This window comes from Pterocles gutturalis, unplaced genomic scaffold, assembly GCF_000699245.1.
Source record: "Pterocles gutturalis isolate BGI_N339 unplaced genomic scaffold, ASM69924v1 scaffold30901, whole genome shotgun sequence".
NCBI lineage: Eukaryota > Metazoa > Chordata > Aves > Pterocliformes > Pteroclidae > Pterocles > Pterocles gutturalis.
Window position 1 is genome coordinate 15175 of NW_010106424.1, and position 15803 is coordinate 30977.

The 15803-nt window shown below is 42.9% G+C and overlaps 1 protein-coding gene across 1 annotated transcript in view; it reads left to right on the plus strand.

Moving 5' to 3' along the window:
* CHD1L (chromodomain helicase DNA binding protein 1-like) overlaps nt 1-8401 on the plus strand; it is a 22510-nt gene extending 14109 nt beyond the window's left edge. The window contains exons 12-21 of the mRNA XM_010087783.1: nt 384-537; nt 1635-1800; nt 3166-3311; nt 3684-3847; nt 4727-4935; nt 5995-6093; nt 6836-6906; nt 7163-7277; nt 7523-7631; nt 8323-8401. Of these exons, the coding sequence (XP_010086085.1) occupies nt 384-537; nt 1635-1800; nt 3166-3311; nt 3684-3847; nt 4727-4935; nt 5995-6093; nt 6836-6906; nt 7163-7277; nt 7523-7631; nt 8323-8401 (1312 nt within the window). The remainder of the gene's footprint in view (nt 1-383; nt 538-1634; nt 1801-3165; nt 3312-3683; nt 3848-4726; nt 4936-5994; nt 6094-6835; nt 6907-7162; nt 7278-7522; nt 7632-8322) is intronic.
* The last annotated feature ends 7402 nt before the right edge of the window (nt 8402-15803 follow it).

A 15803-nucleotide genomic window follows, 5' to 3' on the forward strand; every position in this document is an offset into this window, starting at 1 on the left:
TTCCCTACCCATAGGCAATGGAAGGGTAAAGTACAATAGATTGAAGTTCAAAGAAGGAGAGCAGAGATGATTTTATGTCTTAGTTTTTCTGTTTCAGCCTCATGCAGTCTTGTCCTTGTCATGTGTCTAGGGTGGGAACATTGTAGATTTGGGGGAGGAGAGGGAATCTGGAGGTTTGCCTGCACTTTTGCAGCGGGTGTTTCTTCTGTGTCAAGAAGCAACTGTATCAGCATTACATTTCTGCTGATCATTTTTATTGATTTTGTTCTTGCCTTTTTTCCCCTACCAAAGAAGCGGGTGAGGGGATAGTGCTCTGTGCAAATAACAGTTTTAGTGCATCTCAGAAAAAGAAAAATAATAATAATTTTCTTAAACTTTTCAAGGCCTGTAAAAATTATCCGCTTGATTGGGCGAGATACAATTGAAGAAATAATCTACCGAAGAGCTGCTTCTAAGCTCCGGCTGACAAATGCCATTGTAGAAGGGGGTCAGTTTGCTCTGGGAGTGCCCAAGCCTCAGGGAGCAGCAGAGTTACAGGTAAAATAGAGCAATATCCTCAGTTTGACTCCAGTAATGTCTTTAGAAATGTCCCAGAGTATTTCTACATTTATATCTGATATGAACCTAGCCAAACAGTTATGCTTTGGGGGAGATGTGCATTGACGTGACAGTTTTTGCATGTCTTAGGAACCAAAATGACATCCCAGGTCCAGGCAAGATCTGACATTTAAAGACAGTTTTTACAATTTTGAGGTGCATCCGTTGTTGAAAAAGGGTGTTCTCTTGGAAAAGAGGGGAAGGCAGAGCCTTTCCTTGTCTTACTTTTTTTTTTTTAATTGTATCATGTCTAAAGTGGAAGCTGACTCATTATTTCTAGAACTTATCTGTCTCTGGTGCTTTTCTCTCACAAACAGAGCTGATGATAAGTATTTAGTCAGCCTTTGGTTGCTAGTCTGAAACTCAGTCAACCTCTGTTGACCTCTTGGCAAATATAGTGTCTCAGGAGTCAGGGCATGATTTATAATTTTGATCTGAAAGCTGAGATATGTGCTGAGAACTTGGGTTGAAAACCTCAAGTAAAGTGACATTTGGGGGAATATATCCCCTGTGTGCAGCTAAACCTGGGAGACGTTTGGAATTAGTGTATCCTTTCCCCTGTCACCTCCCCTTCCCGCCCCATCAGCATGTATCTCAGCAATTACAGTTTCTGTGGGAGAGGTGGAACTGAGCCAATAGGAAATTCCATGCTGATATTTTTCTCCCCTTGGGTTTTTGTGATATTTAAGCTTTTGTTTTAAAGGAACTGCGAGCAAAACAATCCTAGTCCTTCTGCCTGTGAAGAAAGCTGCTTGAATGCAGTCAATACAATGTTGCTTTGTCATTTAGCCCTGCAGAAAAATGACCGTTCCAGTCTGGATGAGTTATGTTTGACAGAGATATGTTGTAGGGCCCTGTCCCATCAGGTGTTGGGAGAACTAGGTGTGTTAAAGCATAAGTATTTCGACAGGTAACAGTAAGGTTTAGATTTCTCCACTCGTACATCCTTTGCTTTTAAGCCTGAGAAGCTCGAGACACTGGGATTGACATGGAATTAGGAGATATTAATACTGAATTTCCCCTTCTCTCTGTTAAAGCTGAGTGAAATCTTGAAATTTGGCTTGGATAAATTGCTTTCCTCTGAGGGGAGTACTATACAGGATGTGGAGCTAGAAAATATCCTTGGAGAGACGAAAGAAGGGAAGTGGGTAATGGACATTGTGCTGCCATGCAGAGAAGAGAGTGAAGAGGAGGATACAGAGAGTAAGTTAAGAATCTAAATACCTTTGAAGTGCGTGATGCTTGGGTGCTGGTAGAGAAGGCTTCCCAGGCAGGGGTGGCATTTTTCAGGCAACAAGAAGAAAAGTGGACTTGTCATTAACTAAGTGACTTGGATTTTGTTTGTGGCCTATCCACAAACTTTATTTCTGAGCTGTTACTGGTCTTTTTCTTCTTTTTGTGTCCTTATTCACCTATTTGTAAGATAATGGTAACAATACTTGACCAGTTTTGGTGACTGGGTGGCTGAATTCTTTCATGTGCTGCAAATATTTTGAGACCTCAGATGAAATTCATAGGAAAAGGGAAAATATTCAAATTGCAGCTACTGTTTTTCCCACAGAGAACCATTAAGATAGATCCACAGTTTTGGAGACAGAACAGTAACTGAAATATAACAGAAACTTAAGGAGAGGCTATATAGCAGGTGTGTTGTGTTTATCTCCAAACAAAAGATTATTGGCCATGAAGATCACAAGTTGAAATGGCCTTAAAAAAATTCCAAAATGTGAGGAAAGAAATGCAGAGTCATGGTGTCTAAACTACTCGAACAAACCTACTCTATCTTCAGTACTCTACCTTCCAGTCCAAATGACACACAATTGTGGTCAGTTTTTCATAGCTCCATACTATATGAGAATAAATTCTAGGGATACTTTCCCTCTTCTATTGTCATGGTGAGAAAGACTGATTTTCTGTTTTGAGTATACAGTATCACTTAAATATAGATCTGTGACTGAAGCAGAAATATGGCCCTGCAGGTTAGGTATTACCTCTCCCGCAGCAGTTGCAGGCAACAAGTAATTATTTGCTGAGACTTAGCAAAGAGTGGTATTTTTTTTGTTGGCAACTTAAAAAGGAGCAGTGGTAGCACACTGTGTAATAATTATTGGGGAAAATAGCTCACCTGATGAACAGTAACTCTGAGTTGCCAGAGTTCTGTGCTTTTATTTTGTTTCGGAGCTCAAAAGAAAAAGTTTGCAATCCATTTAAAAGAGTTGCCTCTAGCTAGATAGTACAGATAAATGAATTTGGCAGAGATGGAATGACCAAAGAGAACAGTGATGAAGCCACAACTTAAAATAGTTAATTGACTGAAATAGGAAAAAAGGTTCTTTGCCAGTATAAATTACTTAAATGAAGGGCTTTTGCCTAGGAAGCAAATCTTGATTCTGTTGTTTCTACATGATGCTGATGCTGGTCATATAAAAAATGATGGGAGTGAATATCTTTTTCTGCTGAGGGTAGAACAGTGTTACTGAGAAGCCAAATTTCTTTTGATGTCACTGTACGCTTTAGGTGTTGGTGGCTTTCAGTTCCTTTTTAACACTTTTAAATTATTTTTTAAAGATCACATGTATGTGTATGAAGGCAAAGATTATTCGAAAGAACCCAGCAGAGAAGACAAAAAAGCATTTGATCAGCTTTTGGATCTTCAGAAAGCCCTGATGGAAGAGAAGAGTAAGGAAGGGAGAGCTCTCAGAAACAAAACAAACGTAAGACAAAAGACGTGACAAGGCATATGATGCTCTTTCATTTACTTGTGGAAAATGAGGCTGACAGTTTTGTCGCTTTACCTACAGCTTGCAGAAGGCATGTTAAAAGATATGCCTGTCAGTGTAGTAAAGTTGGCTCTTGAATCTGAGGACTTGACAATTCAACAATTCTGATAACAGATCAGAGATATGATATGCAGGGTACTAATATAAACTGAGGTCAGAAAACAGCATATTATGTGACAATTGGGATCTGATGATTAAGACCTGTGGACAAGTAGACAAATGGGAAAGGACTTCAGGATAAGGTGGGCACCAGACATGGCTTTAAGATGAGCAGTTTGTTTCTATGATACTTCCTTCTCTCTCCAGGCACTTCTCACAGGCCTCCGGGAACAGTCAACCAGGAGGAAGCACTTGTTGAGCACAGAGGAGCTGGAGGCTAGGAGGAAGAAACGCCAAGAAGCAGCAGCAAAGAGAGCAAGGCTCATGGAGGAAAAGAAGAAGGCAAAAGCAGAGTCAGAACACAAGAAAAAGTATGGTTTGTACTGCATCTCCTACTTGTAAGCTGATGTCTGTTACACTGTACTCTAGAAATGCCAGGTTCAAGGCCAGGCTGGATGAGGCTTTGAGCAACCTGGGCTAGTGGGAGGTGTCCCTGCCCGTGGCAGGGGAGTTGGAACTAGATGATCTCTACGGTCCCTGCCAACCCAAACCGTTCTATGATTCTATGAAATGTGTGTCTGATTGACCAAAACAAGTTGTCCTCTGTATCCACTCTGGCAGGTAGGGCTGGGGTTGAGGGAAGGAGAAAATGACAAAATGGCTACAGGCCACCTTCGGAGAGGGTTGGCTTCATATATCAGGATTTTTCTGTGTGTGTGCTCAAACTGCATAACATAGGGATGTGAAGGTGGAAAAATGGCTTGAGCCCCTAGCAAGGGTTCTTTTCTTCTGAATACACTGCCTGACTTCACATCTAATTTCATTCATAGAGATTGGCCTGAGAAAGGACCCCATATCTGAATGTACAGTGAGCTTTTGGGAGAAGCTTTCTGAAATATCATGGTTCGCCACTATGTATTGGTCTGACATCTGTGACTCTCTGGCATGTGTCTTAACTTTCTCCTCTTTGTCTCCTAGATGTTCTTCCTTTTTACCACTTCTAAGTAGTTCCTTATCCTCTGTCATATGCCCCCTTTTTCCATGCCTGCAATTAGCTTATCACACTGGCATGTGGCTCTTAATATCACAGATAACAACTGTAGTAAACTTGGTTCCAGCCTAAAATAGGGGAGGGGAGCAGAGGGAATGCAGGTCTGGGTCTCTTGTGTTACACTGCCATGATTTAAAACAAGGTGTGTGTCCCCACCTCTGATTTTCATTGAACATCATCTTCTGTTGTTTTGTTTCAGGATGGCCTGGTGGGAGGCAAATCATTACACATCCACCTGCCTTCCTTCAGAGGAAAGTGACTCTGAGGAAGAGTTTGAGGAGGATGAGGCTGGGCTGAATGTGGATTTAGATTATAAAGCTGCAGACCTGAATTGTATCAAGTATGTCATGGGAGATGTCACCCACCCCAAAGCAGAAGAGGAGGATGCCATCATTGTCCACTGCCTGGGTATAACTCATGACAATAGGAATGAGTGAGGTGGGAAAGAGGGCTGAACTGTCCTTGCTAGCTCGGTGGTTTCTAATTCTCATCCAGACTGAAATAATTTGGATTTGAGTCTGACTTAATGTTGAGTGGTGCAGAGGCAATACAGACTCTACTCCACTGTGTGTAACCCACACAAATACTAGCAAAGTGTACATGGGTCTTTTCACGTCCTTTCTGGATTTATGGGTGAGCCTCTTGAAAGGTGCCTCTGTGGCTTGAAATTGTACGTCTGTGGCCAAGTGGAGACATTACCTTCTGAGATGAGGGTCTTTTGTTCCTCCCTGTAAGCTCTAGAGATTGAACTGAGATATTGAAAATTGCCTCCCTTATACAGTCATCAGAGAGAGACAGGCATTTCCAGAGGCTGAGGTCAGTGCTGCTCTCTTTTGGTGCTTGTCTCTCAACACTGACAGTACAGAGGCTCTAGGCTAGTCTCCTAATTTAAGGACCTCTGTTAAGACACTAAAGCTGAGGGAGAGAAATTCAGATTACAGAGTTCCTGAATCAGTGTTTGAGCTGCTCTCTGTCTAGGGCTGTAGCAGAACATTATAATCTGCTTTGGCTTATGTTAAACTCAGCCCAAAAACTCATGTTTGAAGTGGAAATGCCAAATAAAAGTGTGCAAACAACAAACATCTAGTTATGGGAAGCCCAAGGCAGCAATCTGGGGACATACTAGGTGCGTGCTCTATGCACCTATATGCATGTATGTGAGGATACCAACAGGTTTATATGCTCAATGCCACGGTTGGTGCTTGTTTGAGCATTCTCAGTGGGCAGTAATAAGTAATTCTTCCCACAGAGCTTTTCAGGGAACTGTGACAAGTTTGTTTTATTCAAGGGCTGGGGTTTATCCTCTAGGATGGTCCCTTGAGTACTGGTTGACTTCAGTTCATGTGTGGTTCCTGTATCTGTTTTTGATAATAATTTGTTTAATTTGTACAAAGTAGATTCCTTTCCTGCAGGGGTGGTCTTCAACCTCACTTTCTAAAAGGAGTCTAACTTCTCACTTCATTCTAGATGACTCCGGCCACTGGGGAAGGGGTGGTTTATTTACAGCTCTGGCAGCTCGTTCTGATCAGCCAAGGAAAATATATGAGATGGCAGGAAAGATGAAAGGTAAGAGATTAAGACACGACCTTACATCAAGATACTTTAAAGAGCTTAAATCCCACTGATGTTGCAGGAGTGAGATGCCTGGCTACCTTGGTATTCATGTTTTTTCCTCTTTCTCTAGATATGTGCATCCCTAGCTCTGAAGTAGTAATACAGCAGGTGCTTTGACTTGACCTGTTAGGAGTGTGAGAACTCTGCACAGGGGCTGGTCATTCCAATACATGCTGCAAGTCACAAAAAAAACAAAAACAAAAAAAACCTGAACTTGTTCATTATTCACAGGATGTTTTTCACTATATAAGACAGACTCCTGCATCTTTTGTCAAAGTGCTTTTAAGAAAGATGAAAGCCACCTCAGGCAGTGCTTAGCTTTGGTTCTCTCCAAGCACTGATCTTCTGAGCATGAATTAGCCGTTTTGAGCTATCTGCAGCTGGTGAGGAATGCACATCTTGCTATAAAGGTGGATCTGATATTTTCTAATTTCCTGGGAGATGCTTTCTTCTTGTTACAGTGTCTCTCTTTCCATTTGTGGGACTGGGTTATGTGTGTGTGTCCATTTCTATTTAACTTGCATGTCTGTCTTGCTTCCCTGGACAAAGACACTGCTGAAACCATCATGAGGAGATAAAGAAAGCCAAGGAGAATGATACAGAATGTGACAGTGAAATCACTGCTGCATTGACTCACTGTTGACTCTTCAGGACTGATTTTTTTGTTGTTGTTCTGTTCTTGTTTTTTGGACAGATCTGGAGTTAGGAGGAACCCTGTTATTCCCTCTTGATGACAAAAAATCCAGGAAAAAAGGACAAGACTTGGTGAGAATGAGAAGCTCCTTTTTGTGTTGCTCTGTCCACATGTTTTGAAGCTGTATGAAATGAACGTTTTATCTTTTTCCCAATAATAATTGCACTCAGTACTGAACATGGGTAAGTTGCAGTTAAACATTAAAGAAAAGGAGATCTTTTTCTCATTTATTAAAGCTGGTAGGTAGTAATGCAGTTTTCCAGCAGCTATCACTGTGTCTCTTAGTGCTGTATGTAGACTACAAGTTTTTGTGTGTTATCTCCTTAGTTGGCCTTGATTGTGGCTCAGCACCGGGATCGGTCCAACAACTTGTCTGGCATTAAGCTGTCTGCTTTGGAAAAGGGCCTGAAGAAGATTTATTTAGCAGCCAAGAAACGGAATGGTAAGTGTGCAGTAGAAAAGTGAATCCTTATGTGTGTGGTTGCACCTAAAGATGATGACTGATTTCCACCTCTCCTGTACTGTTTTTTCTGAAGTGAAGTAAGAGTGAGATCCCCATGGCAGATATGTTATGTTCCAAAATATGTTTTCTGTTCTTGCTGGATATCTTGAAGTTTTTATCTAGATTGCTTTCTATATGTGTATCTTGTTGTAAAGAGTGTGCACTCTCTGTTCCCTTCTTTTCAGCAACAGTGCATCTTCCACGTATTGGGTATGCAACAAAAGGTTTCAACTGGTATGGTACGGAGCGGCTCATCCGAAAGTATTTGGCAACACGGGGTATCCCCACTCTTATGTATCCTTTTGTTTTATTTGTTTCACAATCTAATATTGAAATGATCTTGTAAATATTTTGGTGGATGCAAAACAAGGCTGCAAGGCAAGGCAAAGCACAGATGCTGCACTCCAGCTAAAAATCTGATCTTGGTCTCATCCAGGTACTCATTCCACAGTGAGGACTTACCTTCTTAGCTGATAATGACAGATTAGTGTGATTCAGTAAGCTGGTCAAAATTTGTTGGAACTAGATGCTAGTCTTCTGTTGAGAGCCATCAACTTACCTGTATATGCCACGTCTGTTGGGGAGATGCCTGGAATTTCAGAATAACGGAAGTGACTCAGAAAGTAGCAAAAGTGAGGATGTGAAAAAACCACTACATTGTTCCATGCAAGTGATAACCTGCTTGCTTGGCTGAACATGGTGGAGGTGGTGTGTGTTAGGACAGGCTCTCATAACAAAACAGCTAACTGCTTTCACCTTCCAGGAAAGGAAACACAGGTTTACAGTGAGGCTCTGTTTTGTCACTTCTCTAGGAAGACGTGCATTTGCTATGCTGCCGCTGTCAGCAATTCTGTGAAACTGAAAACCTGAAACAAAGACAATAGTATTCAGAGCATTCTGCTTCCTTCCTTGGTGAATCTTGCAGTGGATGTGTTACCTGGTATTCCTTGACACTTGACAGCATTTCCTTGACACTTTTTATTAGATACTACTTCCCTAGGAATAAAGGCTCTTCCTCTGCTTCACAACCATATTCATCTTCAATGACAGTCTCAAAGCCATGAAGATGCAGTAATTTCATTGAGAAACATCTGCAAAAAGCCAAGGATCTTTTCGACATCATGCAGCCAGTCTGTATGCATCCACTTCAGAAACATGGCTTATGCAGCCATTAATCTCCCCTTTTTCTCTCTGCCTTTACTGGCCAGAACATTTACGTATTCCTCTCCACAACCACTCAGAATAAGACAGCTTCAGAGTTCACAGAGTCTTTGGAATAAGGATGTTGGCTCAATCCCAGATGTGTTTTGGAGATGGAAAATTAAACTTTCACTGATGGTCAGTTGTTATCCTTTAGTTATTGCTAGGGCTTGGGATACAGTATTGTTTGGCCATACTTTCCCCCTCCCCCTTCACATTTCATCCCTTTTCTCACTATACCTCTTTTCGGTCAGCTTTTTAGTGGTGACTCTGTGTAAATGCCCACATAGACATCTCAGTGGAAACGAAGCAGTCAACCCCATGACAACCACATAGTATAAACTGTTTATACTGTTCCAGTTCCCTAGAAGTCCATTTGACTTGCATTTGTTCAACTATAAAATTTAGCCACATAATCACATACTTATGGTCTAGCAAAATCCTGACCAGTATTCTTGGCAAAGGCGTGCAAAGCTGCGAAAACTTGAGACTGTCTTCACAAATTATTCCTTTGCTTCTCCCACAACTGCTTTTTCATTACAGAGTTCTTTGTTTCAGCTGTTGGGCAAAATGAGTTCCTTACTGCTGTCCAAAAAGCTGTGTGAAAGGTTCCATGACCCTTTAATTCACTTTAAGGAAATCTTAATGCAGAGTTTCTGACGTTGGCTTTATTCTGTCGTAAGAGAACTTCCTTGTTTTTTGCATTGTTGGCACTGTTGGCTTTAGCATATTTTTTAGGGTTTTTTTAGTACCACCAGGCAATAGTAGCTCTCCTAATGTGTTTTGACCAGAGAGACCATTTGACACCTGCCAAACTTAATTCAATTTAAAGTTCAGCTTCCAATAGGAAATCACCCCAGAAGTAGTGGGAAGTATGTCTTTAAATATCTAATTGCCAACACGCATCTCATTGGCTGCATTTACGGTGCCTCTGTAAGCACCATCTGGTTATGTAATAATTTCGGGCGTGATTCTGGTGTGGCTTATCATACTGACTGGTGTGCTCCACACCAGACTCACAGAATATTAGAGATTGGAAGGGACCTCGAAAGATCATCTAGTCCAATCCCCCTGCCGGAGCAGGAACACCTAGATCAGATCACACAGGAACGCATCCAGGTGGGCTTTGAATGTCTCCAGAGAAGGAGACTCCACAACCTCTCTGGGCAGCCTGTTCCAGTGCTGGAAGCCTTTCTGAGATGGATACTCTGTCATTCACTCATAGCGCTACCAGAAAACCCCAAGTGATTTGTTATTACCTTTGTCCCTGCTGAAGCTTAGGTAAACTAGTGCTGCATTAGCACCTCAGTGGGTAAGACCTTTCTTGCAGCTGCTCACAGGAACACCCCCTTTGTATTTGGCAAAGGGCTTGCAGGTTCTGAGTCTCACTGTGAAGACTTTTTGGGGTGAAAAGTGGTGAGTAGATGTACATTACCTTGTTTTCCCCCAGCCATGTGAACTCTTCCAGCAGGCCGGCTGGTGGCAGCGTTAATCAGCTGCAGCAGCACACGTTGCTCTTCGTCCTCCTTTCAGCGAGCAGGGCAGTGATCTCCAGCCTGGAAAAATGCTCCCTTTTTGCCAGAATTAAAACACCCATTATGCTTTTCTCTATGCCGGCTTGACTGAACACGTAATTCCAGTCTGCAGACTCAATGCTCTGTTCTTCCACCTATTCTTTTCCTGGGTATTTATTGCCCTTCTTTAAAAGGTTGCTCTCCCAAGTCTTCCAGTGTGTGCAGTCTTGCTCCTCAGCTTCACACACACCTGTGGCCAAATCCCAGCCCAGCTATGGGTTCTCTGGACACCATGCAGTTTCACATGGACAGGATTTGTCTTTTGGCTGCGTTCCCCAGAATAGGTTGAAGTACTACATCTACCACCACCATGGCCGGGTATTCCTATTTGAGGCCTCATGCCTTTGTTTCTACAAGAAGGTGGGGCTTGGCCTCTGTCCTGCGCCCCCCCACCCTGCTATAACTCTGACTAGAGTTATAAAGGAGAGGAGGGCATGACCACCTGCCTGTTCATGTTCCTTGTCCTCTAAGATAACGTCCACAAGGGGCTGCAAGGTTCCTGACACACACAGAGGAAAGGTCACAGTATACAATAGATTCTAGCCCTCTAACTTAGGGGCAAGTCAGGCAAGATATGTTCTCTTTTCCCCCTCTAGTCTTTTTGTCCTGAACAGATGAAATCTACCTCATATTTTTTCCCTTTAAATTTACATAGGAAATGCTTCTGGAGTGTGGGGGTTTGGGATTGGGTTTTTGGGGTTTCTTGTTTTGTTTTGTTTTTTTAAACAATATTCTTTAATTGTCTTTAAATCTGCTAAATCCAAATAAAATTCTGCCTCTGTCTGCTTTGAAATGGAAGTGAGATTTCAACTGAATCCTGAACTGGGTTTTGCAGAATCTCAGCCAAGTGAAGTTTTTCTAGTGTTTACTACCCACCACCATTTCTCTTTATTTGGGCAGAAATAATGTATTTTGGATAATTAATTCCATAAATGGCTCAGTAGCTTTTATGCGGGTTGCTATGCAAAATGAATGTGTCATGTTGTTTCTTCAGCTGTGCAGTACTACGCATTTTCCCTTTCTAAATAGCAACCACCCCAAAAGGGAAGGAAGGTGTTCTTTTGTAGTCATGTCCCTCTGGCCTCCCTCTTCCTCTAAACAAGATTTTCTACAGCATAAGAGCTGAAATGTGGCTCCTTGTGCATATCTGTCATCGCATGTTTACTTAAACTTTAGATGTATGCTGCTAGATTGAGGTCAGCGGCACAGAACAAGATCGCACACAGTTGAGATTGGCTATACAGGCAGTTTCATCAGATAGGACCTATGAAGTGGCATCTAGTCTCAGTGAAAAACTTTCCTCTCCACCCCATGCTGGAGGTTCCCGCTGATGCCAGAGTGGGCAGTAATTCAGAATGACATTTATATGTGTGCTGGCTCAGCTCATGCTTATGTTTCTCACTTGACATGGCACTGCCTCTGTTTCTCAAAGGATTGTGCAGACAAATTCTATCCTTGGTGAGGAATCTCTATGGCCTGTAACTTAAGAATGATCTCTTTATCCTTTCAGGAAACAGAAAAAAAAAAAAAAAAAAAAAGGAGAAACCATTCAGATTTTATAAACATGTAGATTTGTGATTTTGTCACTGAATTTTGTCACAAAATTTGACAAAAATTATCTGGATATGTCACTGTGTGTTGGGGAAGGTGGAGTCTGGATTTTTGGGAAAGAAAGAGGAAGACTGGTTTCCAAGGTGATGGGAGAAAATTTAAAGCAAATTCTACCTCAGTATCTTAACAAAAATATTGTATCTGTATGTCTCCAAACAAGGCAGAACATGGCCCACAAAAATGATCAGTAGAAAAATATAGGGATGAGTGGATGGATGTATTTAAAAATAACTGATTCTAATGGTTCTGGAAGGAAGAAAAAAAGCAAACCTCTGAGCAGAGAGATTACTTAAGAGTGTAACCTACATGTCATGTTGTGTGAAAACTCCTACCACTTTACAATAGATGATCCTAGAAGAAGGAGCGTAGACCTTTATTTAGCTATTTTGACTGAATAGAAGGTTGGTCATGCACTGTGATCAGCAAATCAAAATGTAAGATAGAACAATTCAAAACATTAAGGGATTTGTTGTAAGGAGGGATAATGATCACATTCCAGAAAGTACCTTGTCTAGTAGATCCAAGATCACTTCTGTTCTACACAACTGTGACCATCTCTCCCTGGTTTTCTGTCCAATTCATGCTTTTCAGAGTGAAAAATCCAAGACAGAGGAATGTAGCAGCAGGATTAGTTGAATTACAGATGAGTATTTCCTCTAAAGAAGCAGATCTCTGCATCATTTTGAATTCCCTGCATGAGGCAGTCAGTGTGTGTTTTCCACCCTGGACTCTCCCATCCACCTGTCTTGGCCTTGGTCAGATGGTATTGCATTTGTGGGAAGACACCTACTACCTTCTGAAAATGTGATGAAGACAAAAGTTGTCTGGATGCTCATGTTTCAACCAGAAAGAGAATGTTCCTGCTTGCACTTTCCAGCATTTTCCTGAGTATTTCTTCAAAGATAAGGATAGAAACAATCCCTTCAAGGAGCTACATGAAATGAGAATATTAGTCAGGTTTCTGTTGAGAAAAACAAGCCAAAGGAGAGTTAAGGGATGTCAGAAGTTGCTTCTTGTAAGATCTGAAAAAGTCTCCGTTTTTGCTGCCCTGAGCAGAAAATAATTATTCACTTATTTGTTGAAGTAAGTGCAGGGCATCCACAAGCCTTCCTCTGCTACTTCCAGTGAACTTGAAGTTGCAGCATCAGCATATGATAAGGATTATTTTATTTTTAATAGAAGAGAGACAAATGAGAAGCAAAACAAAGATATTTAAGATCTCATGCAAGTCTGCTGCAGAAAGGGCTGAAGAATCTGAGGTCATATCCCTTTTCTGTGTGCCACATGATGAAACAGGCCGCGTTTGGGCCTGGCTTCATATGCGTGCACTACCTCTTCATCTGTCTATCTGTGTGTGCATTAAAGAGCATGCCATAAAGCAGTGCCGGTCCGTATACTTGACCACTTAAAGATCCTTCCTAAAACATTCCCTGGCCACTGTGACAGTAGGAACAGGAAAGACCAAAACAGAAGGGAGCTCAACAGTGAAGACATTACATGCAGACAGAGCACACTCTGGACCAGAGACCATCCTTGTTTGACAAGGACATACCAGAGTGAGTCCAGCACAGGTCCACTAAAATGATTCAGGGACTAGAGCATCTGACATACCAGGAGAGGCTGAGAGAGATGCGATTTTTTTAGCCTTGAGAAGAGAGGTTTCAGAGTGGAATGAATGTGTGTAAATGTGTATCAACAGGTAAGAATACATGATGGAAGGGAGTAAAAAAATGGAGCCAGACTCTTCTTGGTGGTATCCGGTGAAAGGAAAAGAGGAAACAGGTACAAACTGAAACACATAAAATTCCATTTAAATGTGAGAAAAAAACATTTTTACTATGCAGGTGTTAAAAGCAGGAACAGGTTGCCTAGGGAGGTTGTGGACTCTCACAAACCCGACCTGGCACAGCCCTGAGCAACCTGCTCTAGTTGACCCTGTTCTGAGTGGGGAGACTGGACCCCCCAGGAGTCCATTCCAACTTAAATGATTCTCCTGTGGATCTAGGAGATTCCTTCTGGGTATTTAACAAAAACTAACCCTCTAATCTTACCTATTCAGTAGTGCACAGGAGCACAGCACTTCACAAATTCCTAAATTACGACCCTGCCACACAAGTAGGTTGACTCATGCAAAACACTTCCTCCTGTCTCAGTAGTTTAAGCAGATTATGAGAGATAAGCATGATGAGAGAGGCATCTGCCTCTGAGCCCCTCTTCAGGGTATTCCTCCTTCACCAATATTCTGTGTAATAGCTTAGCTTAGCTGGGTGCCAGTGGGCCTCTCTGCTGGGTCTGACAGGTGTCTACACCAGCTAGGTCTGGACAGGACATAGGTGCTGGTCCTTTCTGAGGTTTGTATCCATCCCCAGATTAGGTCTCGTAGCATTCTCTGTGGGGTACCTCAAGTCCTGCTGCTCTAGAGCATGAAACTAGTATTTAGAAAACCTCTAAACCTTCTTGAACGGCTGCTGGGGTGGCATAGTAGGAGAAGAAATGCAGACTCAGCCAAGGAGTTTCTTGGTTGCTTTCAAAGAAGTCCAGTTAAAGACCTTTGAAAAAGTCCCTTTTCCCTTGTTGAAGTTCTTTCCCCTGAGTTTCCGTAGCCTTGCAGGCAGGGCAGCATCTCCTCTTGTCCTCTTCCCCACTCGGCACAGGCAGAACCTTGCTTGTTGCACTGAGTCTCTCCTCTGCGCCAGATGCGTGGCCTGCGTAAACTCTAACCTGCTGCCTTTTGTCACTTTTCCCTCACCTCTGAGCAGGGAGGAGGAAAGCCCCGTTGGGATAGTTGAGCTGTGGGGAGCCGTTAGCAGCCAGCAAGGCTACGAGACAGGCTTTCAGTAGAGTGTCGGACGCTTTCTAGGGCAGGGCCGTTGTCTGGAATGCAGCAGAGTACTCAGGCCTTGGGCAAGTTCAGACACATGTTGATGCATAATACAAGATGGAGCCTATCACTTGATATTGGCCTCTTCCAGTCACTCAGAGGGTTGGGTAAGTGTGTACACCATGCAAAACAGGAGGTAATGTAACTACCAAATCAGACTGAAATGGAAATGTTTCTTCTAATTCCTGGTTGACTCTTCATTGTAAAGTCATTCCATGTTTTGTACGGATGTTGAGTAGAGGGCAAGCACCACAAATAAATCCATGGCATTATTTTGGAAAAAGGGAGGGAGGGGAAATTGAAAGGGAAAAATAAAAGATGCAATCTACAGCAGTCACAGTAACGCAACACAGAAACTACCTTTTGGGAATAACTTCAGTATCTTCTGCATTTGTTCCCTTTGTAGACTGGGTTGTTCTTGAGTAGTTCAAAGCACAAGACTGGAATCTAGGAGGTCTAGATTTTCTTCATGCATTCCCAGCTGCTCGTTCATTGTACAGCCTGAAACTGTAACTATTTTTAAAGGATAAGGCAACCTGGAGGTGAAATGAAAAAGGAGCACAACATTTGAATACAGAAAAGGTGACTTTCGCAGCATGCAGAACTCTGCCCATTTCTTTCCCAGCTGCCCAGAGGAAGGAATTTGGTGCCCAAGGCAGGCTTTGAGCAGCCTGTTAAAGAGGCTTCAAGCAACCCAGGCCCTTCTCCCTGGGGGTCCTTCCTCATGCAGACCTCTTGTGACCAGGGGCAAAGTGCGCTGCAGCTGCAGGGTATGGGTGGAGGAACAGACCAAACAGTCCCAAAGGCTAGGCGTTGCAGTGCCTAGCACTACACCTGGTCTTGGAGAGAAACCCAAGAACACGGTTGTGCTGGATGGGCGAGCTCAAAGGGACTGGTCTTTCTGCTGGAGGAGAGTGTGACAGCGGCGCAAGGACAGGTGAGGGGCAAGGCTGGGTGGAGGAGAGCTGTGGACAGAAGGGCTCATCCTTGGAGGGGCTGTGGGGCTCAAGGGGTGGACAGCCAGGAACGGGGAGGGGGGCGATGGGTACGTGTTGGAAAGGGGCAGCGGCAGGAGATGTGAGGGGAGCGTGTGTAGGGGCCGAGATGCAGAGGTGGCAGAGCTGCAGGGAGAGGTTCACGGGCTGAAATCAGGCCTCCGAGAGGTGAGAAGCAGGTCCGGCCGCAGGTCCCCGTCAGGTA